Source organism: Copidosoma floridanum, unplaced genomic scaffold, assembly GCF_036245765.1.
Source record: "Copidosoma floridanum isolate Cflo_tuat_1 unplaced genomic scaffold, Cflo_Japanese_pri ptg000032l, whole genome shotgun sequence".
Taxonomy (NCBI): domain Eukaryota; kingdom Metazoa; phylum Arthropoda; class Insecta; order Hymenoptera; family Encyrtidae; genus Copidosoma; species Copidosoma floridanum.
The window spans coordinates 7,477,967-7,501,709 of NW_028321909.1; the positions used below are offsets into that span (position 1 = coordinate 7,477,967).

The 23,743-nt window shown below is 37.6% G+C and overlaps 5 protein-coding genes and 1 long non-coding RNA gene across 9 annotated transcripts; 4 read left to right on the top strand and 2 right to left on the bottom strand.

Moving 5' to 3' along the window:
• Positions 1 to 1,606: 1,606 nt before the first annotated feature.
• Positions 1,607 to 7,118, top strand: LOC106642079 (meckelin). Its single transcript, XM_014356715.2, has 13 exons — positions 1,607 to 1,935; positions 2,284 to 2,454; positions 2,527 to 2,825; positions 3,312 to 3,509; positions 3,577 to 3,825; positions 3,959 to 4,092; positions 4,174 to 4,339; positions 4,456 to 4,740; positions 4,827 to 5,294; positions 5,397 to 5,671; positions 5,756 to 5,936; positions 6,016 to 6,223; positions 6,292 to 7,118. Exons 1-13 carry the CDS (start codon positions 1,716 to 1,718, stop codon positions 6,513 to 6,515), a joined length of 3,078 nt encoding a protein of 1,025 aa, XP_014212201.2. The 5' UTR covers positions 1,607 to 1,715; the 3' UTR covers positions 6,516 to 7,118.
• An 81-nt stretch (positions 7,119 to 7,199) lies between these two features.
• ND-B12 (NADH dehydrogenase [ubiquinone] 1 beta subcomplex subunit 3) lies at positions 7,200 to 8,098 on the bottom strand. 2 transcript variants are annotated; one of them, XM_014356720.2, is made up of 2 exons: positions 7,990 to 8,098; positions 7,200 to 7,610 (listed from the first exon to the last, which is right to left on the bottom strand). In XM_014356720.2, exon 2 carries the CDS (start codon positions 7,605 to 7,607, stop codon positions 7,272 to 7,274), a length of 336 nt encoding a protein of 111 aa, XP_014212206.2. In that variant the 5' UTR covers positions 7,608 to 7,610; positions 7,990 to 8,098; the 3' UTR covers positions 7,200 to 7,271. The 2 variants fall into 2 exon arrangements, with proteins under 2 accessions (XP_014212206.2, XP_014212207.2); XM_014356721.2 differs by lacking the exon at positions 7,990 to 8,098 and adding an exon at positions 7,815 to 7,983.
• Positions 8,099 to 8,216: 118 nt separating this feature from the next.
• LOC106642071 (BOS complex subunit ncln) lies at positions 8,217 to 12,299 on the top strand. Its single transcript, XM_014356708.2, has 7 exons — positions 8,217 to 8,538; positions 9,036 to 9,223; positions 9,311 to 9,640; positions 9,717 to 9,926; positions 9,997 to 10,401; positions 10,481 to 10,701; positions 10,795 to 12,299. Exons 1-7 carry the CDS (start codon positions 8,367 to 8,369, stop codon positions 10,928 to 10,930), a joined length of 1,662 nt encoding a protein of 553 aa, XP_014212194.1. The 5' UTR covers positions 8,217 to 8,366; the 3' UTR covers positions 10,931 to 12,299.
• A 126-nt stretch (positions 12,300 to 12,425) lies between these two features.
• LOC149373371 (uncharacterized) lies at positions 12,426 to 14,729 on the bottom strand. 2 transcript variants are annotated; one of them, XR_016293412.1, is made up of 5 exons: positions 14,589 to 14,729; positions 14,123 to 14,366; positions 13,788 to 14,023; positions 13,513 to 13,704; positions 12,426 to 12,914 (listed from the first exon to the last, which is right to left on the bottom strand). It is a non-coding gene; the product is annotated as an uncharacterized LOC149373371 (long non-coding RNA). The 2 variants fall into 2 exon arrangements; XR_016293411.1 differs by lacking the exon at positions 14,589 to 14,729 and having other exon boundaries at positions 12,426 to 13,704; positions 14,123 to 14,471.
• Gcat (Glycine C-acetyltransferase) lies at positions 12,756 to 14,625 on the top strand. Its single transcript, XM_014356713.2, has 6 exons — positions 12,756 to 13,020; positions 13,132 to 13,418; positions 13,505 to 13,711; positions 13,799 to 13,991; positions 14,077 to 14,254; positions 14,325 to 14,625. The coding sequence occupies exons 1-6, from the start codon at positions 12,766 to 12,768 to the stop codon at positions 14,480 to 14,482; spliced, it is 1,278 nt and encodes a 425-aa protein (XP_014212199.2). The 5' UTR covers positions 12,756 to 12,765; the 3' UTR covers positions 14,483 to 14,625.
• A 1,650-nt stretch (positions 14,730 to 16,379) lies between the features above and the next one.
• Positions 16,380 to 23,055, top strand: Parp1 (Poly-(ADP-ribose) polymerase). 2 transcript variants are annotated; one of them, XM_089597411.1, is made up of 10 exons: positions 16,380 to 16,878; positions 19,091 to 19,232; positions 19,495 to 20,078; positions 20,204 to 20,409; positions 20,488 to 20,929; positions 21,011 to 21,269; positions 21,344 to 21,630; positions 21,759 to 21,940; positions 22,015 to 22,442; positions 22,550 to 23,055. In XM_089597411.1, exons 1-10 carry the CDS (start codon positions 16,762 to 16,764, stop codon positions 22,909 to 22,911), a joined length of 3,009 nt encoding a protein of 1,002 aa, XP_089453537.1. In that variant the 5' UTR covers positions 16,380 to 16,761; the 3' UTR covers positions 22,912 to 23,055. The 2 variants fall into 2 exon arrangements, with proteins under 2 accessions (XP_089453537.1, XP_014212183.2); XM_014356697.2 differs by having other exon boundaries at positions 16,381 to 16,878; positions 19,519 to 20,078.
• The last annotated feature ends 688 nt before the right edge of the window (positions 23,056 to 23,743 follow it).

The window sequence follows — 23,743 nt, forward strand, 5'->3', positions numbered from 1 at the left end:
ATATATTTATGTTTTGTGATAATTAAGTTTTATCCAAGTTAATTACTGTAAAATATTGTCTTATTTAAGTTATACTTGTGCAAAAAAACAAAAAGTTTTTACTATATAATGGGTTTTATTACTTGGTTGAACTTCTCATCAACTTTGAGTATTGCTGAAATGTAATAAACATATCCTTTTATAGAATAAAAAAACTGTACGACGTGTTAAAATTTCAGGGTAATCGGAAGTGGGTCTACAACTACCTCGTTTTGTTGTAATTTTTTTTATTGTGTCGAAAAATTATCAATAAAAAAAAAAAAATGCAAAACTTAGTGGAGTGCTTGCATGTTGTTTTAACATTTTTATTTCAGAATTACATCAATATATTTATGCACGAGCTGAAGCTGCGACTGTAATGAGAATACTGTAGCTATAAAGTGGAGGACTAGAGTTCGAATCCTATACAGTCCTCCGATCACATTATTTTCATATGGTTGTCCTTACATTGCTATACTTACGTGACAATTACTCTTCGTTATTAGGTATCATAGTGCAATCCGCGCAGCATGTAGTCCATAAGCGTCTTTTTAAATAAAATTTTACATTCTAATTTCCAATGAGATAAACTACCGATTCGAAGAAGAAATTATTCTAATGATATACAAACACATGAATTTACATAATTTACGGAAGGTCAATTTACATATAGGTATATATAATTCGTTATCGATGATATATAATTATTATCTCGGAGTTTTCGAGCTTTCGTAATTGATGAGTTTGTTGGACAATAAGATGTGATTCTTTAAATGTGCCACCAATAAAAATTATCGCAAGGATGAGGATTCATTTCCCTTAACCGTTTTATATGGTATATTGAGGATATACGTTGGATATTGTAAATAATAATAATATATGATGTGTGCAAAACGTATGTATACCAGGTATATACTTTTAGTTGTTCGATAAGTATGTTTTTACAATAAATGACCACACTAACTCGATGGGTTATTTGTACTTTCGAGCAGCGTCAACTGCTCTTACTCGATGAGTGGCTGGTACCTATATAGTAATGTTTATTCATTCATAAATTCTTCTTTCTTGTTTTTTTCTAAAAAATTACCACTTATTTCATGTTTTAAAAAAATGTAAAATCAAATTTTTAAGTTATTTCATAATTAAAATACATTCACAAGTACGTAGTGATTTCGAGCAATGAAGTTCAGCAACAGATATCAAAAGCGGTGAAAAAAAAAATCATGTTTTAAATGAAAAAAATTTAACGAAGCTCCAGTTTGATCCACACGCGTAAAATAATACTCGAAATTCATGCCTTTGTGTAAAATAAACCATGTCAATCAATACAGGGGTAGGTAGGTACGTACCGCGTAAGAAAGTACAACGTAAGTATAAATATACAGGTACTCGACACTCGCAAGGAAATTCTTCAAATGAATATTCATGAAAATGTCATATACACCGATGATAAGTGAGCGTATATTTAACAAGCTGAAAGCATCACGTACCATATGTATGTGTATGTATATGGTTGTTATGGTAACGCACGCAACATTAAGTCCACAAATGTATCGGTAACGGGTAAGTGTGTCGTTGCACGCCGCTTCCGAGGCATTTGTTGTTAGTTTGACACATTGCATCGATGTTTATTCATTTTGTCGATGATTTTCATCCCTCGTTCGAGATCAAATGATGCCCCTCGGATGTAAAAAAAAATGCACGAGTTGAAATCCGCCAAAATCCAGCCGCCAGTAGTCGTCGCGCTGTTGTTGTTGTCAAATTTACCGCTAGTTGCCAAATGTTTCAGTGAAAGTGAGAATTATGTCTTTGAATACAATCATCCGAGAAACTGCAAGAGCAGCGAGTACTTTGACACCGAGACCTTTTTGTGCGTCGAGTGCGACCTCAAGAAAAATTTGGAACCATCGGAAAATGGTAAAATATGATCCCTCTCAGCTGTATACTGTCAAAAGAGCCCGTTTATATACATACATACAAGTTGCCATTTAATTTGTCAAACATGCCAATGCACACAAGGGCTGTGCAAAAATGTTTCTACTCTTAAAATATCTTGCACAAGCTTACATATCAATAAAGACCACAAAAGATATTTTTGTCTGCGTACAAAACTCCTCTAATTTTGGCACAAACGCTGTGCCCGAAAAAATATATATATATTTCGTATACAACAACATTGCGCACAATCCTTGTGTGCACTGGGCATAATAGTTTACCGAAAATTTACGCCCTCGAGTATGTGTGAAAAATATATATATTTTCCAGGTCTGTCGTGCGCGTGCAACGAGCACAGCAGAAAAGTCGGGTACGAGTTTGATTTGCCAAAATGCGAAGCGTGCCAATTGGGTACTATTTTGACTTCTGACAAAAAAAGCTGCATTCCCTGCAGGAGAGGGGACAATTTCACCTGCAGTTGTGCCATGAACGAAGTCAAAGGTAATTTACACTTGTGGGACCTAATAATGAAAAAAAATGTACATATATTGAAACGAGCAACGAAATTTGCAGTTGAAAGAGACGCGAACGGTGATTTGTTGAAAGCGCTGAGGTGCGTCCAGTGCTCGGATAACAGTTACCCATCGTCCGATGGTACGAAGTGCATTGCCTGTCACAACGCGACGACGACCAGCCACGTGAACTGTGCCTGTCCACTGACGACTCACGTCAGGATCGAGGATTACTGCTTTCGCAAACACGAGATCGACCTGATGGACGTGCGCAGCACGTACTTGGTCCAATTTGCGGGAGATAGCGTTGACAGCTACTACTTTAGGAAGGAGCTCAGGCTGTCCATGTATCTTTGCAAGGTGTGCTTTTATCGCAGGCAATTTTTTTTCCTCCCTTGATTTTTACGAAATAATACTGACGAGAACAGGTACATAAAAGTCACTGAAAAGCTCAATGTCATGAAATAAAAATATTAATTTAAAAAGTACAATAAAAATAGCTGGTACTTGATGGTAACTTTAAAATGTTTCCTTTTTTTTTTTTTTTTTTTTTTTTTCCTTGTAGAATTCACTTGTAGTAGAAAATACAACGTCACAATGAAGCTGTCCAGTTTTTCTTATGATTTATAAGATGTCGTTCAGGACGAACAAAACAAAAATGAAAAGAAATAATTTTAATGTTACTATCGTTTGCCATTAGTTTTTGGCCAAGGTGATTTTCACTTGTTGGATATCTGTATTTTAAAAAAGAAAGACTGTACATAGGTGTATAGTTACAACTGAAAAAAAAAAAAAAAAAAAAAAAAAGATAAAAAACTAAAACGGTGCCCTTTTTCCCTTTCGAAGGACGGCGACAGAACGGCGTGCGAGCGTCTGGCCAACATGTGCGCCCTGACTCTGACGGACAAGAGCATAGCCTGCAAGGTGTCAAAGACCAAGCAGGACAACTCGTTCACGTGGAGGTTTTACGAAACTGGTAGCGGCCCGGTTGTCACCAACGACGAGATTATCCCCGTCAAGTACACTTTGAACAAAAACGACGAGGTGAGCGTGATTAAGCATATGATTAAGATAATCATTTTGTATATACGTACATGCTTTGTCGTTGCAGAACAGCCACTTGAACTTTACGATAGCCACGTACTCCCTCGACGGGGACTTGAAGTACATAGACACGCCAAATTTGTTTTGCACGTTTTTGAGCAGCGTCAGGTTCGGGATCAACGTTCACATGGAGTGCAAGGTTTACGCCAAAGAATTGACGACCAGGGAGGTGAATTTTTTCGTCCCGTACTTGCTCTACACCGACAAGGGGAAATCTTACTTGAGCGCCTTGCCCGTCTATTCCAAGAGCAAACAAGTGAGAGTCTCGATTTTTTTTTTTTCGAAAAATGTTAAGTAATGATTATACGGATGTTTGTTGATGGAGGACAAACACCTTTATGTTGTTTTTTGATTATATTAATTTTTCGTTATTCCATCCTTTGTTGTAGTGGGCACCCATGAAAAAATTCTTCCTCGTCGATAGCATATCCAGCTACAAAGCAATACCAAATTTAGTCGATGACACTTTCAAACGCGACGACGAATTGTCCATCCTCCGATACGTCAAATCAATGGAAATAAGGTATAAATCAAAGGATCTGTTTTATTATTTAATACATTTCTTTTTTTTTTTTTTTGTTAATGAAAATGATGTTTCTTCAAGAATCAAAGTACAAAACGACCGAGACGGTGGACATATATACACGCCGGTGATCAGAATCGAATACGACGAGTTGAGAAAGCAGGAGATACAAGAGAACAAGCAAGTGAACGTTGAATATCGGGTCACTTTTGTACTGCTGAGGAAACACTCGAACAACATCATCGAGGCAAGCTATTATATCCTATCGTAAAATTAATTGTGCCGCTTAAACGTTTGGGAAGGAAAAAAATCTTGCGTAAAATTTGAGCGAATGAAAAGGGATAAGGAAAAATTTGTCCTCAGATCGCCATCGGCGTACTGTCGTCTTTCGCGGTAGCCTACTCGGCCCTGAAAGCCTGGAGCTACTGCAAGCGCAACTTCAACGGTGTCCTGACGATCGGCGTGGTGGTCTGGTTCTTCGTTTACTGCCTGGGTGCCGTGTCCAACGTCCTGCTGCTCGTCTGCATAAGCGCGTGCATCTACACCTTCGTCTTCTACAAGGGCCAGACTGTCCTGCACATGCTCCTGCCAGCCCACAACGTCGAGAGGAAAATTTACATCTACACCATACTCGCGCTCAGCGGCAAGGTAATGCTGACCTACTGCACGTGTGTGTTACTCTCACTCCGCCATTAGGCGACGTCCCAACTTGTTGTTTTACAACTCAATTGCAGATAATCGAGATCCTGGCGTTGATATACCGCCAAAGCGCGATAAGCGTGTTTTTCATGGACTGGGAGCAACCGCGGGCGATCCCATCGTCGACGCGCTACGACTCGCCGCACACGTCCTTGAAGAAATTGTACGGCAATCGGTTCGAGCCCGACGGCGCTTCGACCAGGACGCCACCGCCAACAGCTACGAGGAGGCGGTCCTCGGATGCCGTGGCCTCGGAGACCCCTCGAGATCCCGAGGCTCCCGCTCCACCTCCTGTACCTTCTGTCGAGGACGTTGAGCAAAAGCACGCCGAGATTCTTGGCATCGACGACAACGACGAGGCGACGGCTGTGCCGAGCAAGGTGCACCAGCTGCCCGTGAGCATTTGGAGGACGTACTTCGTGGCCAACGAGTGGTTCAAGATACAGACCAAGAGAAGGATCAGCATCGCGCTGCAGATCACCTTCACACTGTTTATGCTCGAGGTTCGTTGGTGCAGCTGTATACATTATTTTTATGATATATTATTATGTGTGTTGTGTTGTATAGTTATATGCGTGTGAGCCAAAAAAAGTTACGTGTTGCAGATAGTAGGTCTCAAGTACTGGACGCAAGCGACGCCGGAATTGCAGATAGACGTGATCGAGAGCCACAAGACGACCGAGAAGAGCTTCACCCTGAGATACGGCGTCGGGGCGTTGGTTTACGTGGTGTGCTATTGCGCCCAGTGGATCGTTTCTGTGACTTTTTACGAGAGGTACGTGAAAAATCGGCTCCAACATTTCGTCGATCTCTGCTCGGTGGCCAACATCAGCGTCTTCATATTTGCCTACGATTACTACGGATACTACATTCACGGGAGGTAGGTGTAGATAATGAATGATGTGACAATAATTGTTTTCAAAAATGCGTTTACGTCTAATTGTGTGAGCCAATCGAATCAAAGGTCGGTCCATGGATACGCCGATACGGATTTGGAAACGTTGATCGACGATTTGAAGAAGGAAGAGGGTAATCTCTGCGCCCACAGAGGCCTGATTCCCGGAACGACTAATCAAACCTTCATTGCTTCGTTGTCCTCGTCGTTTCGAGAAATATACCAAAAGCTGCTGGACCTGCAAAACACGGTTATTGCATCGATCGTTAGAGATTAATGAGAATAGGGTGTGTTAATGTATTTTGCTGATTTTCTTTTTCTTTCCGCAGAATGAAAATAAATCGAGACGGGATGTTTTGGCCTCGCTGAACTGGGATAAATGCTTGAAAGTCCATTCCAAGATGAAAAAGTTCTTGACGGCTTTTGTCGACCACTGTTTCAAGGATCTGGATTACACCATCAAAGAGCGTTTGCTGTTGGAACAACTGTGCGACATTGAAATGAGCAACACCGACGACCAATCGACATTTTACATTGGTAATTATACGGTATTTTTGGAAGGAAGCATCTACTTGAAGCGCATTATATTTGGTTTTTTTCACAAGATAACAACAACACCTTCGATCGAGTGATATTTTACGGTAACGAGTGGACCCTGGGAACATTCGAGATCGCCGTATTCGTGTTTGCTCAAGCAGTGGCCAAAGATTACATTTTAGCTTGCATAGCTACGCTACTAGTGTCGCAACTACTCGCCGCCGTCAGTAGAATTAATGGAAAGCGAAATTTGGCGAACAAAACGTTAATAGACGAGAGGTTTTTAATGTAAAAAGATTTAATTACTTAGCCGTTGACACCTCAATGTAAAAATGTAACTGAGTACCTATTTTTTAAAAAAATTTATCATGATGTATATGCAATCTAGAACCTTTATAAATATACTTTTATGCATTTTTTATCATACAAGATAAAGCAATACGTAGTTTGTAGATTTTTTTTACTTATATATACTTTTTTATTAGTACTGTTGAGATACTGGTGTATTAAAATTAATGAATCCAAGGAAAGAACAATCAATTCATCAATCAGGAGGTTGAAAAAAATTATTAATACAAACACTTTAAAAAAGTACTCATCAGTGTAAAAATAAATAATTGTTATCCAAAGCTTATTATTATATGAATATAAATATTCTTAGTTTTTTCTTATTCATGATGTATATGTATAGCCAAAAACCAAATTACATATTTCTAAATGTATTTTATTTAAACTGTACATTTATTTTTCAGAAAGATTTTATTATCAGAGTGTACACACAGTGGGGTTTAGTATCTAAAACTTTTTAAGATGATTTATATGCCTTGTATGCCCCACCGTGCGTATATGTACACTGTAATTTTCATTAATGCGTAAATATAACTCATAAACTTTAACCAAGCAAAAAGAAAATCTTGTTTCATTTTACTAACATTACCTATACTTTTATAATTACCAGAGTATTAAAAAAAAAGTATTGATTCGATATAACTTTATTAAACTTACAATAGTACAGAATCGCTTAGGGTTCTATCTAGATAAATCACTTTCAATGCTTGTCACCGTGTCCATCGCCGTGCCCGTGATCGCCGTGATTACTATGGCCGTGATAATCAATGCCCAAAAAGCTTTCGACAGCAATGGTACCAATGACCAGAGGCACCCAGATTTTCCAGCCGTAAGTGAATATTCTTAGCAACACCCAGTCAGGATGTTTTTTGCCTTTCCACTGGTCTGTGCGCCAGACGTGATTCCTCAGCCATGGGTCCTTCAAACCTTTTTCTCCCAACTTTTTTTGTATGTCCATTAAAAATTCTGAGCTTTCAACTTTGAACTTTGATGCATCCGGAACTTCTGGTATGTGTGGTTTGTGATGGCCTCCCATTTTCTACAAACAAACGCATTCAGGTAATTATGTTTTATTTAACTTTCATAGTCTACTGATGATTCCAATGCTGCGTAGGGTCAAGTCTTCAAAACATAAACATCGCGTTTGACGGAAATGTAAATGGTATTAGCACAAAAATCAGACGAACAAGATCCTTCGCTCACAAAAAGTACCCATATACAACCAGACAATTTATATACTTACGTCTTGAAAAATTCACAAGTAAACTATCAAAAACAACAATGAAACAAACGTCAAACAAAAAGGTTATGATCGCCCACAATGTTTATCCTATTTTGATAACACAAGCGCGTAGTGTTAACGAAAACGAAAATACGACGATTGCGAAAAACCGAAAACCCCTTTAGTAAACACTCACCCTTGCTTTAATCAACCCTCGGAGGCCCGAATAAAAACAATTCAACTTATGTAATTCAAGGGGGCGATGTGCAGCGGAAAAACAGAGCAATGAAAACACTAGCAGACAGCTCCCGTGGAAACTGGCCTTTAAAAAAAAATATATATATATATATATACATCACGCAACGTCAGCCGGTCCCTCTCTGCTCTCTCTCTCTAAAAACAGCATCACACGTATATATATATAAGTGACTTTCCCTGGTGTATATTTAATCGATCTGAATATTATTTTATTTTGGTTAATTTCGCCCTCGCGAGATAAAAAAAAAAGTGCAGCAGCGTGTATCCACGTTTGTTACTGAAAGAAGTGAAAAAAAAAAAAAAAGAACCGCCAGGATGTGGGTCGAGGAGTGCGACGGCTTCGCGGAGCTCTGGCGTAGTCTGCCCTACTATCTGCTGATCGTCCTACCGCTCTTCATCATCATCGCCCCGGCCAACCCTGTCGCTGCGTCCCATGAGTTTCAGGCCTACCGTATGAACCAGTACGACTTGCACGGCGTGCCCCATGGTCTGTACACCTGCACAGCCTGTGATTTCTTGCCTTGTAGAATAATTTATTTATCAATCGACTTTTTGACTGTTTTTTAAATATTGTATGATTTTTCTTTCAAAACTGAGACATTCTTGTTTTGATGATCTTTGCAAATAGTGTACGACCTACTTCCATTGTTACACATGAGAGTTATAAAGTACGCTTCATTTAATTGCATCGCGAATTGATGGTACCTATTTGCTCATTGTAGTTTTTATGAAATAGAATCTTTGATAGGAACATATAAGGTTCAATCATTATGTGCATTGAAAGTTCACGCTTGTCTTCATAAAACAATCAAGTGTTTTTTAACTTGAACTCATTCATCATTGGATGAAAAACATAAGTAATATATTTTTAATTTCAAGTTATAAGCACAAAAATGTGCTTCAGAAAGCTATTAGAGTCTTTTTGATGAAGCGCAAGTAGAAGTTTGCTTTACATTTATTTCTTTTTGTTCATTTGCACAACAGGTTGTCGCAGTGCTCCAATTTCGCTAGAAGCGAGGTCACTAACAGGCTGGGGTACCTCTAGGCACTGTATTGTAGCCAGAGCCCTAGATCTTACTGCAGATACTTTTCATTCCATCAGACAAAAGGCTGGTGCATTGATCGTTGTTCTTCCGGAAAATTCAAACAACTTGAGCGATGAAGCAAAAAAGGCACGCTAAAAGTCATAATTACCCACTTTTTTCTTCAAATTGGATGAAAAAAAAAAATTACGTTGGGCTTTATTTTTTTTAATGCAGCATATCATGTTCCTGGAAGAATCTATGCTTTATGGGCCTGAAACACCCATCCCTGTGTATTTTGTCAAGTGGAATCCAGAGATCCAAGTTATTCTCGAGGATGTCGAGCATGGATTCATCACAGATGATAAAGCTGGATCTGCAGCAGAGGCTTTGTTCACCTCTATATCAGCCAGTGGCTACCAAGTGGTCGTTTCAACTAGTCAAGCAGTTCCAAAGACTGACGTGAAAGTTGCCACTTTGCATGGAAAACTAACTGGTACTGGAGTCGAAGACAAACTGCCAACCATCGCTATTGTTGCTCATTACGATAGTAACGGTGTAGCACCGGTAATTCAATGTTTTCTATAATTTTTCGTGTTATGTGAATTCCCTACTGACAAAAAAAAACAAACATTGATTTCAGGAATTATCTTTTGGTGCTGAAAGCAACGCATCTGGGTTATCAATGCTGCTTGAACTTGCAAGACTCTTTTCGGCGTTGTATTCCTCGGGAAGGTCGCGGCCGCGCTACAACTTAGTTTTTATCGCTACCGGAGCTGGTAAGCTCAATTTTTTGGGAAGCAAGAAATTTTTGGAGGACCAGTTTGACGGAGTTGAAGGGTCTGATATACAGGTAAATACTTATGTTCACCCTGGTAAGATTAGTCCCCTAAAGATTGTTTATATTGTTTGTCTCGTTGCAGGGTACCTCGTACATTATATGCCTTGACTCCGTTGCTTCGAGCGATAATCTCTACGTGCACGTTTCCAAACCACCGAAAGAGGGCTCTGTTGGCAGTCTCATTTACAAAGAACTAAGTACCGTCTCGGACAGCCTTGGGTATGGCACCGTCGAGGGCAAGCACAAAAAGATTAATCTTGCTGAGGAAAACCTTGCTTGGGAGCACGAGCGTTATAGTATCAGGCGACTGCCAGCCGCCACTCTGTCTACCCTCAAGAGCTTCGACGAACCGTTTAGAACTACAATTTTGGATGAAATGCATGATGAACAGATCAATAGACTGCATAGACATACAACCGTTGTTGCAGAGGCCCTTGCCAGGCACATGTACAATGTTAGCTACAGCCAGATTTTCTCTGAACCTCTGGTAATATTATACTCCTTAAAATATGTGGATCATTGGTTGCCATTGCCTACTGCGAATACAAAATTGTTGTCTGTTTTAGAGTGTTTCTAAAGATTCGTTAAAGATGTGGATGGATTATTTGGCGTCACAACCAAGAGCCGCTGCGTTGCTGGCCGATAAGCAAAATCCATTAGTCAATACTATCAAAGAAGCAATGCAGAAGTATCTTGGTGACGTGAAAGTAACGTATCACAGCCCTGACAAGAGAGATCCAGAATTTGTTTTTTATGACGTTTCTAAAGCAACGTTAAACGTATACAGGTACAGCAGGAATTTTTTTTTATTTATTTATTTTTTTTTTTTTACGAAAAAAAAAGATTTGGTTGAAAATGAATTTTGTTTCGTCTGTTTCAGCGTAAAGCCAGCAGTATTTGATCTCTTCTTAACCATAGCAATTGCTGCTTACTTAGGAACCGTGTACTTAATAGTTCACAACTTCTCTCACGTTTACGATTTTGCGCAAAGGATATCGTGCAAAAAAATTGCATAATTATTTACCAAACGAAGCAATTTGTTGCTGTGGACGAAAGAATACGTGAAAAATCTACCTTTGAATAGCTCAAATTCTTCAAGTTTAGTTTACTTTCATTTAGCGTCTACCTACCAGCTGCTCCAAACGTATATAATTGTGTTGAAACTTGTGTTCATAAGTGTGTGTAGACTTTTATTTCAATTTCGGGATGAGACGGTTGACTCTGTGATTCAGATCTCATCGATCTTAAATGTTTTTTTTTTTTTTTTTTTTTTTTTTGCTATTGTAGTAAAATATACTTTATGAAATCGTTAAAGAAACGCATATAATGTGTATAAATGATATTGTACATGAAGATGACCCTTGTCCAAAAGCAGTTTATTATCAATCATGTAAGATCGTTAAAACATGTTTTTTATCAGAACAAAATAAGAATAGTTGTAAGTTATTTTAAAATGTAAAGTGTAATGAAAAGCAATTAAAATTTCATTCTTTCGGATGAACTGAAATGTTAAAAAACGCTTACAAGTGCAACATAAATAATAGTAAACTTTTGCGTTGTAGTAACTATCAATACTGATTATACGATCAAAAATTATCAATTTTTTTCTTGAATACCACGTAGCATTGTCAAGTTTATGGAATAATAATACTAGTTTGTGATTTTTGTAAAGTAAAGTAAAAATAATATCCTAGAGGTGAGATGGGATTTATGTGACCCTTTGGAATCATAACAGAATTATTTGAAAAAAATTACCCTCTTTGGAAACGTTCTCTTTCACAGGTGTTTACAAGCTCGTTATCATCGTATTTAATGTGAACAAGGGTTTTACTTTTCAAAAGCCAAACTTATTTCTTGTATTTATTACGTTCTTTAGTTATGTTAATTAAAAGTGCCGGTGATGCAGGAAATTCACATAATATCAATTAAATACTCTACTCATAATAAACTGATCAATTATTTTAGGAAAAAATAAAAAAAAAACTTGATGTAACAGACACATGCTGTGTCTCAAAATAAAAATTTACATGCTAATTTTCATGATAACGAGACAATTTTATGTACTCAATATGCTTAATATATCATGGATGGCCAATGACGAGACCAAAAAGACTTTGAACAAACATAGCAATATTTACAATATTTTCTATGTAATCACTTTGTATAACAGTTTTCCGCACTTGGATACGTAAGAAATTGTATTGAAAAAAAAAAAATAAATAAATAAATTTGCGTCAAGTGAATGATGATATACCAATAATAAATATATAAATATCATTAATGGTAAGATTGACGAAGTAGCTGTAAATGATCGATAATTTGTTAAGGCCTTTTTTCTCAACAGAACAACATGATTGAGAAGCCGAAAAACGTGAAAGTGATCAATCCAAAATGTTGTGTTGTACAATTAAGTAAAATAAACACGATTATTGTAAACAATATCAACGACTATTTTTTTTTTTTTTTTTTTTCTGTATCACTTCCATCATCCTTCCGTTAATTTTTAATTTTATTTTCAACAAAACAATTTTTCATCAGAGAATAACGAAAGCGCGTCATCGGCTATAAGAGCAGGAAAAAAAATCAACGCACGGAACTATTAATATGTACGGCATCGATCGCGTCGCGCTACGTGTGCGTATGAAACCCGAGAAAGCTTTCATTATGAGTATAGTATACTTAATATATACGCCTAGGCCAACAGCAGGTTTGACCGGTTTAAAAAACTCGCCTATAATCATCGGATTCCAATGACCCTCGCGCGAGCTGCCGATGCCATATCATAACAATGCCAGCGTCGTCAGTCGGCTCAAACAGGTGATAGGTATCGAGAACCGAGAACTTCTTCAAAATGATGAGACGAACTTTGTTCAAACACACGCGATCGTTTAAATGTTTTAACGTTTCGATCGAAGCTAAACGGTACATGTGCTGGCGAGGGATGACTTCGCTGGCGGAGGTCCTGCAACCGGAGTTGGATTCCATCAGGGAAGCTGGCACCTGGAAATCGGAGAGGATTATATCTTCGGCCCAAAGCACCATGATTTCGTTGAACGATGGGAGAAAAGTGCTCAATTTTTGCGCCAACAATTATTTGGGACTGTCGGTGAGTTGGATTATAATAATGCTGTATAACCGGCCTCATTGAAACTCACAATTTTAGTAATTGAAATTTCAATCGACTATTGTTCATGTGAGTTTTTTTTTTTTCCTTCAGGACAACAAGCAAGTCATCGAAGCGGCGAAAGAAGCACTCGATAAGTACGGCGCAGGTCTGAGCTCGGTTCGTTTTATTTGCGGCACCCAAAACATTCACCGGGAATTGGAGAAAAAATTGGCCGTCTTTCACGATCGAGAGGACGCGATTCTCTACGCTTCCTGCTTCGATGCGAACGCTGGGATTTTCGAAACGCTACTCACGCCCGAGGACGCGATACTCAGCGATGAGCTCAATCATGCATCGATTATCGACGGCATCAGGCTTTGCAAGGCTAAAAAATTTAGGTGACGTACCGAGAATTTTTCCATTCTGATCGTGAAATTCTAAAGTATAAATTTTCTCACAAATTTCGTTTTTTGTTTTTTTTTAGATACAAACACAGAGACATGGCAGATTTGGAAGCGAAGCTGAGGGAGAGCTCGGGGGCGCGGTTACGATTGATCGCCACTGATGGTGTGTTCTCCATGGATGGGACGGTCGCACCATTGCCCAACATCATCTATCTGGCAAAGAAGTATGATGCCCTGACGTTCGTCGATGACTGCCATGCCACTGGATTTTTCGGCAAGACTGGAAGGTACATTTTTTATTAGGATTGTTTCAACAATACTATTGGGATTTTAAGTTGTATCGTGATAAAATTTGTAATTTACATTTGTTTCAGGGGCACGGAAGAATATTTCGACTTGTTGGGTAACATTGATATGATAAACTCTACCTTGGGCAAGGCTCTTGGTGGCGCATCCGGTGGATACACGGTGAGCAAAAAGCCACTGATTGATCTATTGAGACAAAGAAGTCGACCGTACCTGTTCTCCAATTCGTTGCCACCGCCTGTAGTTGCAACTGGCATTAGGGTAATTCAGAATAATCAAATCACTCGTATTACCTGTTCACGCCCAAAAAATATAAAATTTAATAAAACTTCATTGACTATTTAAGGTGCTCGATCTTATAAGCGAGAGCTCTAGTTTTCTCAAGAACTTACAACACAACACCCGACTCTTTAGGGATAAAATGACAGACGCTGGGTTTAAAATCAGTGGGGACAATCATCCCATTAGCCCAGTAATGCTCGGAGATGCCAAGTTAGCCAGCACTTTTGCTGACAGAATGCTAGGTATATATTTTCTCTCAGGTAAAAGAATATACTGGGATTTATGATTTTCTTTTTTTTTTTCGTGTTGCAGAAAAGGGAATATACGTCATTGGATTCAGTTATCCTGTTGTTCCTAAGGATAAAGCAAGAATAAGAGTTCAGATAAGTGCAGCTCACACGACAGAAGAAATCGACAGAGCTGTTGACGCGTTCGTTGAAATTGGAAAGGGCCTTGGAGTCATTTGTTAAAAAAAAAACTGTATATATACTCTAGGCCATTTTTTTACAAATAACTTTTGATTTTTTATACAATTATCTGTAAGATATTCATCGAAGGTATACATTTTACACTTACTTGTTGAAAAATGTCATGAAATAAAAGTATTTCAGCTCTCGTACCATGTACTTTTTAACAGATTTACTTCCTTTGACTTCACACAAATTTCTTGAAATACGAAAATTTGCTTTCCTTGCATCAGAATTACCAGGACTCACGACTCACGACTTACTTGACTCAATTGCAAAAGAGAGAGACGATACACTTATCATATTGTTTTCTTCGTCTTATCACAAGAGTGCTTGTACGACGTGACATTAACAGTTTTCGAGTAAAAAATAATTGTATACTTGCCGCAAATAGCATAAACAATGTCAACTTTTTCTCTTATATCTATAAAATTAGTTGCGGCTGGTTTATAATTGATTACAATTTACATGGCTCTACTAAGTGTATAGTAATAATAATTATTTGGATCAGCGCCATCTAGCGGTCTTTATTTTTTGGCCAAAAGTGGCTCCTAAAATTCTCAATCAGAGCAATCACGATTAGAGCCATTTAGTCAATTATAAACCAGCCGCAACTCATGATGAAGCTATAAAATGAAAAAATAACGATACATGTGTTTTTGGCGGCAAGTTAACAATTTATCTTATGCTTGAAAATTTATCTTCAAAAGTATAAACACATACGAGGTCGATTTTTCGATAGAAAATAGATTGTTAACTTGCCGCCAAAAACATACGTATCGTTGTTTTTTTATTTTATATCTTCATCATAAGTTGCGGCTGGTTTATAATTGATTAAATGGCTCTAATCGTGATTGCTCTGATTCAGAATTTTAGGAGCCACTTTTGGCCAAAAAATAAAGACCGCTAGATGGCGCTGATCCAAATAATTATTACAACTTACAGTAGAGTTCTTTAATCAATTATAAACCAGCCGCAACTAATCTTACAGGTAGACAATAAAAAGTTAACATTTTTTATGCTACTTGCGGCAAGTTTACAATTTACCTCCTATCCAAAATCGACCTCCAAAAGTATAAATATTCTACTTATCTTAATAGGCTTATAAAATCGATAATATTTACAAAATTTCAATACTCTAGACCTTTTACCATTAACTTATGTAAGCCCAAATTAATCAGTCGAAAAGAGACAACTGAAAAAAAAGGCCTACAAAAGGAGCACAGCCACACGAAGAGTCTCCTAGGAATGGAGCATCGGATCTCACGACATAAAAAATACATTTATTACAGAGAAGTAAGTTTTAAGTAATATAAATAAACAAAGATCCCAACCCTCTCTGATTCAGTGAGATCCAATGCTCTATTCTTAGGAGACTCTTTATATGACTATGCTTCTCTTTTAGGCCTTTTTTCTTTAGTCGTTTCTTTTAGACTGAATAATTCACGTATATATTGGATCGTGATTCAAGATTTTTGTAACACAAATTTTGCTATGTACATATTATATAAGTTAACTGTTTATTGGAAATCTAAAGTTAAAGGGCTGTTCTCCCATGACTGGAAAGTTAACATGGTCTGTGCTATTTGCGGCAAGTATATTACAATCTATCTTTCACCCGAAAATTGACCTGCAAAAGTATAGATATTCTACTTATATGGTTTAATAAAATTGACCATACGGCACTAGTCACTTAGTAGTGATTACTAAAATTACTACACATAACTTCACGTATATCTTATACCGTGTATATATATAAATATATATATACATGTATTTATTTAACAAATCTCTTTTTCCCACATCCCACGTAACGATGTGTAACGTAACAATTATAAGAAGCTACGTATTTAAGTAAATGAAATAGAAACCATTTGCTTTGCAACTTGTGTGCGCGCTTTCGTGCACTCGTGTTTTTGAGCACTCAATCTCAATGCACTCATAACTCTCATAAGTACTTGTTCTTGGGCGTGCTTATGCGTTTTTATGCAGATGTCGTGACCGGGCTTCCGTAATCACCGACACACCGACACCGACTTTTTATCGAAAATTTAAGCGCGCGAAAACAACTCAACCGCCGTGCCGCCGTCTCTACTACACCGCATAAACGCACCTCTTCGTTCTTCCGCTTGTCCTTCGTGTCTTTCGTGTTATTGCGATTCCAGAACTTCGACAAGCATCATCGTAGTTTTTATCGAGAACAAAGAGAACTTGAAGAATCAAGGGCCTAGTGCCATACAAGTTACAAGCCATCGTCGTGGGAACTCCGGAATCCTGGAAATATGACAGACGTGGATCTACCGTTCAGAGTCGAGTACTCGAAAAGTAACAGGGCGAGCTGCAAAGTCTGCAAAAGTCCCATAGCCAAGGATGTCATCCGAATCGCCTGCGTCGTTCAGGTGAGTCACTTTTTTTTCTTTACAACGTATTGTCTTGGCTCGTTCTTGGCACACCACGTACTTTTTCTTTGAGGTACTGAAGTACTCCTCCTCTGCGCCGGCTTCCTAACCATATCAAACGCATTTGCATCGTAGATGTAAAATTACACTTTATAGTAAAGTTCATATTTATGATTTATTGAAAAAACTAAGTGTAGAGAAGTAATGGCTAAACGATTTTTGGCATGTCATGAAGTGGCATGTATCGTGATGAAGTCAGTCTCTCTCTTTTAAGTAGCATGCCGTTTGTAAAAAGTACATAGTTAGGTAGGACACATCATTCCCAGAGGAGATTTTGATTAAGGGGGCTCCTACGACTACTGCTGAGGTCAAAGACTAACAAAAAATAAAGTTTTGTTTTTCAATAAACAAATGTGTCTGAAAATCATTATGATATTTTTAATAACGTATGAAGTGGGAAAAATGATATTTATGTGTGTAGTTTAAGTTTGTACGAAAAATTTATTATTGTTTTGACCAGTCAAGTGCATACGAGGGTACAGTGGTACACCAACACCACCTGTTGGTGTAGTATAGCGATGTAATATATAGGGATATGGTATATATATATGTCGTGTTTGCATGCCTTTGCCTTTCTGCTATTACTCTACCTCTATAGTGTTTAGTATCTGTATGTCATTAACATCATTTAATTGATAAACAATGGATGACGGTCCTTCTAATCCACCAAAAAAAAGAATACCACGCACATAGAGTCTCAAAAGGATGGAGGAAAGGCAATCTCAACTTTTTCAAAACTCGCGCGATTAGATGAACAAGTACGTCTGCTACCCACGTGACCTCCTGACCTCCCGGACACAATTTATTTATTTCTATCACAAATATCTCGCTAAAATGGTCCTTTATCCACAATTTTTAATACAGCATATTACAGAGGAAGACTTCATCTACAAAACGTATATATTCAGTCTGCTGGGACATTTAATTTAGGTTCATTATAAACGAAAACAAATTGTTTTTCACGCTGCCCCATAGGAACACGTGCTACTAATAGTTACAACTTTGAGCTCGGATTTCTCAAAATTTTGACCTATTCGAAATATAATTTAGACCACCATTAAATTCAGTGGACTTTTATTTACAAGAAATAATATATCTCTGTTGGGGACTTTCGTGAAGGAGCCCCCTTAAAATTCATTCTGAACATATTTTCTCAAAAGAGTTTCAGGCGTAATTGATGAATTCAGAGTATGACAATTATACTTACGCTTCATACTACATGCGTCTTATGTTTAATTAATTTTGTTACGATTGTAAATAATAAAAAAGGCTAACATTGATGAAAAGTATCAAAGGTATCAGCATGTATGGATATATACGCGTATTTCAGGTAGTGAGTTACCGCTCGTAAAATTTGGAAAATTTAGGAGATAATAAAAGACAATTAGGCAGCTAATTGATGACATGTTTTTCTGCTTTTCAGTTTTCGAATACTTTTATGTGTGTTACTTAAAGGAGAGCCCACGGTTTTGGCCCTTTACTTGCAAAACCTGCACAACTGAGTTGAAAATCTGAATTTTTATGTAACTGCCTGATTGACCACACCTATACATGTCCCTTATTTACCAAAATAATATTTTAATGACATTTTTTTTAAATAGAAAGCGTGGAGTGCGTGTTTGTTTTCTTTTGTCGGTAATTGGTGGAGCGTGCGTATTAATGGTACCTGACATACGTATAATATTCCCGTTGATGTTGCCGCTTGGGCGTTGCGATAAGATAGCTTGTTTTTATATTTGCTTGTTTCAGGAGCCTAATTGATAATCTTTACCTTCTAGCTTAGCGTTACATAAAACTACATACATTTTGTAGGGTATATTTTCTCGAGTTGAATTAACAGTCGCTCGAAAATGCTAACAAGGTTCCTGGAGCCACAAGATATTCATAATATAATTTAACTTTTGTGTACGATAAACAAAAAAATGGTCGTAAATTACAAATTATGCTCTTGTACTGACTATATCCCTTTCAGTAAGTAAAATTCAAGTGCTGTTGCCAATAATAGTAAGCCCTTGAACTATGTTGATAGTGTTGTCCCCAGCACTATTCATCACATAACTAACACCACTCCTTTCATTTACCATAGCACTTTGCAGTTTATTTGATATTTTTTCTCTACACCTTGTCTATTTATCAATGTATTTTTATGTAGAGCCCCTTTCATGATGGCAAAATGGAGAGATGGCATCACGAAAAATGCTTTTTTCAAAAGCAAAGACCCAAAACAGAAGGTGACATCGCTCACTTTGATGGAATCCGCTGGGAAGATCAGGAACGTCTAAGAAAACAAATTGGTAAATGAATTATTAGAACCCTAGATCTGTTTTTTCAACCATTGAAAGTTTTCTTTTTCATCTTACTATATTTCGTACAACATTGTACTAATAATAATGTTGTTTGATGCGTACATACATTTGCATTAATTCATCCTATCACTTACCAACAAATACACCTTAACTGAAAAATTTCAATCTCAACCTGACTAGTATGGCTTAGTATTAGAAAAAACTCAAAAAATTCGTATTATATATTGGTTGTACGGAAAAAATGGCATAGGTATTAAATTTAAAAAATTTAAAGCTGAGGCGTCGAATGGTGGTACAGCAGCACCAGCCGCCTCGAGTAGCGGCAAGGGTCGTAAGCGCGGCAAAGCAGCAGCGGCCGGTGGAGCAAACAAAGACTTCAGAGTTGAGTACGCCAAGTCAAGCCGGTCGACATGCTGCGGCTGTCAGGAAAAGATCATCAAGGAAGAGGTGCGAATCTCCAAAAAGGACTTCGAGAGCGAAGATGCCCGCAAGTATGGTGGCTTAGACCGCTGGTATCACGTCGAGTGTTTTGCCAAGTTAAGATCGGAATTGAGCTTCTTTGACACCGGTGCCAACATCCTTGGTGCCGATGCACTGACCGACGAAGATAAAAAGACGCTCCTCAACGCGCTACCCAAAATCAAGGAAGAAGACGGGCCTACCTCTGCTAAGAAGATCAAAGATGAGCCAATAGACGAGAAGGAAGAGAAAGCTTTGCAAAAACAGAACAAGGAGTTCTTCAAGCTCAGGGACCAGCTGGATGGTCTCACTAAATCGATTCATACTCAATTGCTTGAATATAATGGTCAGCTTGTGCCTGTTGGTACAATGGAGGTATGATTGATAATACACATGAGCACGCATTCCTTCAAGCAGTGCTTACAAATTTTCTATAGTAAAGCAAAAAAAATTTAATACGATCTAAACAAACATTTCTGTGATTCTTTCAATTTTAACAGGTCAAAGATGCCTTGACTGATGCTATGATGTTTGGTGCTTTAGAGCCTTGCTCAAAGTGTGGTGGAAGTTTCATGTATCAATCTAATGTTGGCTACAAGTGTACTGGAAGTGTTAACGAATGGGTTTTGTGCGAGAATGTCACTCACAATCCTAAGCGAAAGAAATTTGTTGTGCCAGACAACTTGAAAGAAGAAAATGCCTTCCTGTAAATATTTATTCATTTAGCTGTCTCTTATTATTATCATCGTTATGCACTATTTTTCATGCTTCTACATTTTTCCAGAGCTAAGTACAAGGGCAAGGTCAAACAGCGATTATTTAAAAAAGTAGCCCCCTCAGTGTCTTTGGCTGTCAAAAAAGAAGATGAGACAGATGGTCCAAAGATTCAAGGCAAACCCAAACCCTTGAAGCATCTTGATTTTGTCATTACTCCTAAAACAAAGTTAAGTAAGGACCATTTGAAGAAAGAAATTTTAATGCTTGGTGGCAACGTAAAGACCAAAGTGACGAGGGAAACAGCAGCCGTGATTTCCACTCCGGAACAAGTTGAGAAAATGCCCGTGGTTATACAAGATGCTCAGGATTTCGATATTCACGTCGTATCTGAAGACTTTGTTGAAGAAGCTAAGGAATTCCAGGATACGCCGTTCACTCTTATAAAAAAAAAATCTATTGCTCCCTGGGGTGGTGATGCACAGGCGCGCGTCTCAAAGTCTGTGGCTATGGTATGTTATTTTTCTAAGAAAATATTTTTGTAATTAAAATTTTAACTTCGTGACTTGTGATGATTAATCGCTTCAATTTAGAAATCAGCCTCGGTGGGTAAAAGTAAATACGTAAAATCTGGCGGCACCGTCAAGTTGATAGTCAAAGGTGGTGGAGCCGTTGATCCCGACAGCGGACTGTCCGACGTTGCTCACGTGTATCAGAAAGGCAATGAGAAATTCACTACTGTATTGGGAATAACGGATATTCAGACGAAGAAAAATAGTTTTTATAAACTGCAAATTCTTAAACATGACAGTAGAAAAGAGTATTGGCTGTTCCGCAGTTGGGGACGCATTGGTCAGTTTTTGATTCAACGCGTTTTGTAAACGCACATTTTTTTAACGCAATTAAAATAATTTTACATTCAACAGGTACAACCATTGGAGGAAACAAGGTGGACAAATTATCTTTAGAAGAATGTATTCAACAATTCGAAGATCTGTATCAAGAGAAATCCGGTAACAGTTGGTTATTACGTGATAAGTTTGTCAAAGTTCCTGGTAAATTGTATCCTATCGATATTGATGATGGCACGACCGAAGACACTTTAGACTTGCTTGAGTCCAACGTAGAGAGTAAGCTAAAGAAGCCAGTACAAGATTTGATAAGACTGATTTTCGATGTGAATACTATGAAGAAAGCCATGCTCGAGTATGAGGCGAGTAAACAAAGATTTGATGCTCTTTGCTACAGCAATTTGTCGTGATTATTCGAGAAATTTTTCCCTAATTTTTATAATTTCACTGTTCTGCTCTCACTTATCTTGAATTTCGATTATCTTTGCAGATCGACATGGATAAGATGCCCTTGGGCAAGATTTCAAAAAATCAAATTCAGCAAGCTTACACAGTTCTTACAGACCTGCTGAATCTTGTTAAGAGTGGAAGCACTGAAAGAGCGAAATTTATCGAGGGTTCGAATAAATTTTACACCTTCATCCCCCACAACTTTGGCGTCAATGAACCTACGTAATTATCTTCATTAACGATTGTCGATTGTTGAGTCGTTCCTCATTTGTTAAAATCCTAATTATTTCTTTCAGAATCATCGAAACTGAAAAAGAAATTCAAACCAAGAGCGAAATGCTCGAGTCCCTTCTCGAAATGGAAATCGCATATAATCTCTTGCACACAAAGACAGATTCCGAAAAGAATGCACTGGATGCTCATTACGAGTTATTGAAGACTGATATCGATGTCCTAGACAAGGAGAGCGAGGAATTCAAACTGATCCAAAAGTACGTGAAGAACACCCATGCCCAGACGCACACACAATACGATCTTATCATCGAGGAGGTGTTTGTGGTCAAGAGAGAGGGAGAAGAACGCAGATACAAGCCATTCAAGAAGTTGCACAACAGAAAGCTACTGTGGCACGGTTCCAGGGTCACAAATTATGCTGGTATACTGTCCCAAGGTCTCAGAATTGCGCCACCCGAGGCCCCATGCACCGGTTACATGTTTGGAAAAGGTAATTTACCATTTTTTGTAATTCTACCGGTTTATCATTGATATGCGGCTATTTTATTGAATAGGCTCATTTCAACACGTTAATAAATATGTAATCCTTTGTAACAGGTATCTACTTTGCGGATATGGTATCAAAATCCGCCAATTATTGTTGCACAAACACACAGAGCCCGACAGGTCTACTTTTACTTTGCGACGTCGCATTGGGTAACATGTACGAGTGTTATCATGCTGACTATGTCACTAAGCTACCACACGGAACTCATTCGACCTGGGGTCGTGGACAGACACAACCCGACCCAACTCAATCCGTCAAACTGAAGAAAGGCGTGGAAGTGCCTTGTGGACCTGGAATACCTGCGGATCTTAAGCAGTCTTCATCACTATTGTACAACGAATTCATCGTTTATGATGTGGCTCAGGTTAAAGTTGACTATCTTGTGAAAATGAATTTCAAATATAAGTACTAAAAAGCTGTTGCTGGTTTACGCTTTTTTTATAACTCATGTACTGTACGTGTGTGTCAGATAATGTTATTTATTCTATTATTTTTTTTACAAAAGCGTTATGATAATCAGTCTGTCACATTTCAATAAATAATATTTGTGCTTGTACTGTGTAGACACGAGTTGATTTTAATGACTGTTTTCCGCGTTTTTCATTGAAACTTTTCACATCATTTGCCTTAAAATCATATGATGAAAATTAAAATTGGTCAACTTGGTACAAATAGTGAGCATGGTATCGAATTATTTTTGTCCTCGTAGATTTACTACAATCGTACGATAGTTTGGTTACTGACATAACAGTTGGAAAAAAAATAGTAAAGGTGCAGTTAAAGTTGAAGAAATTCATAATTAAATGATTAAATTACAACTTAAAGAAATAAATAATCACTTGAAGATGATTCAACAGTCTTATTGATACATATACATTCCAAGTATTGTTAGCTGAATCATTCTATTAGGATATATATATTACCGTTGTTGATCAATAAAAAATCCTTTTATATTACAATACGTAAATTAAAAATTTGGTAAGTACTTGTGAAAGAAATATAATGATTTTCAATTGTAGAAATACCAAGTTGAATATATATAGACCAGTATCATTACCGTTACCATTCTTATTATCACTTAAAAATTAATCAATAATGTATTCCCATAATTTATGTAATATTTAAATTATTACTTGATCATAAGTATTACAATGAATCTTGTCCTCAAGTGTTGAAAAAAAAAGTTTTGTGTTAAACATTTTTTGCATACAATAAATAAAGTTTATTTTATAAATAATAAGTGG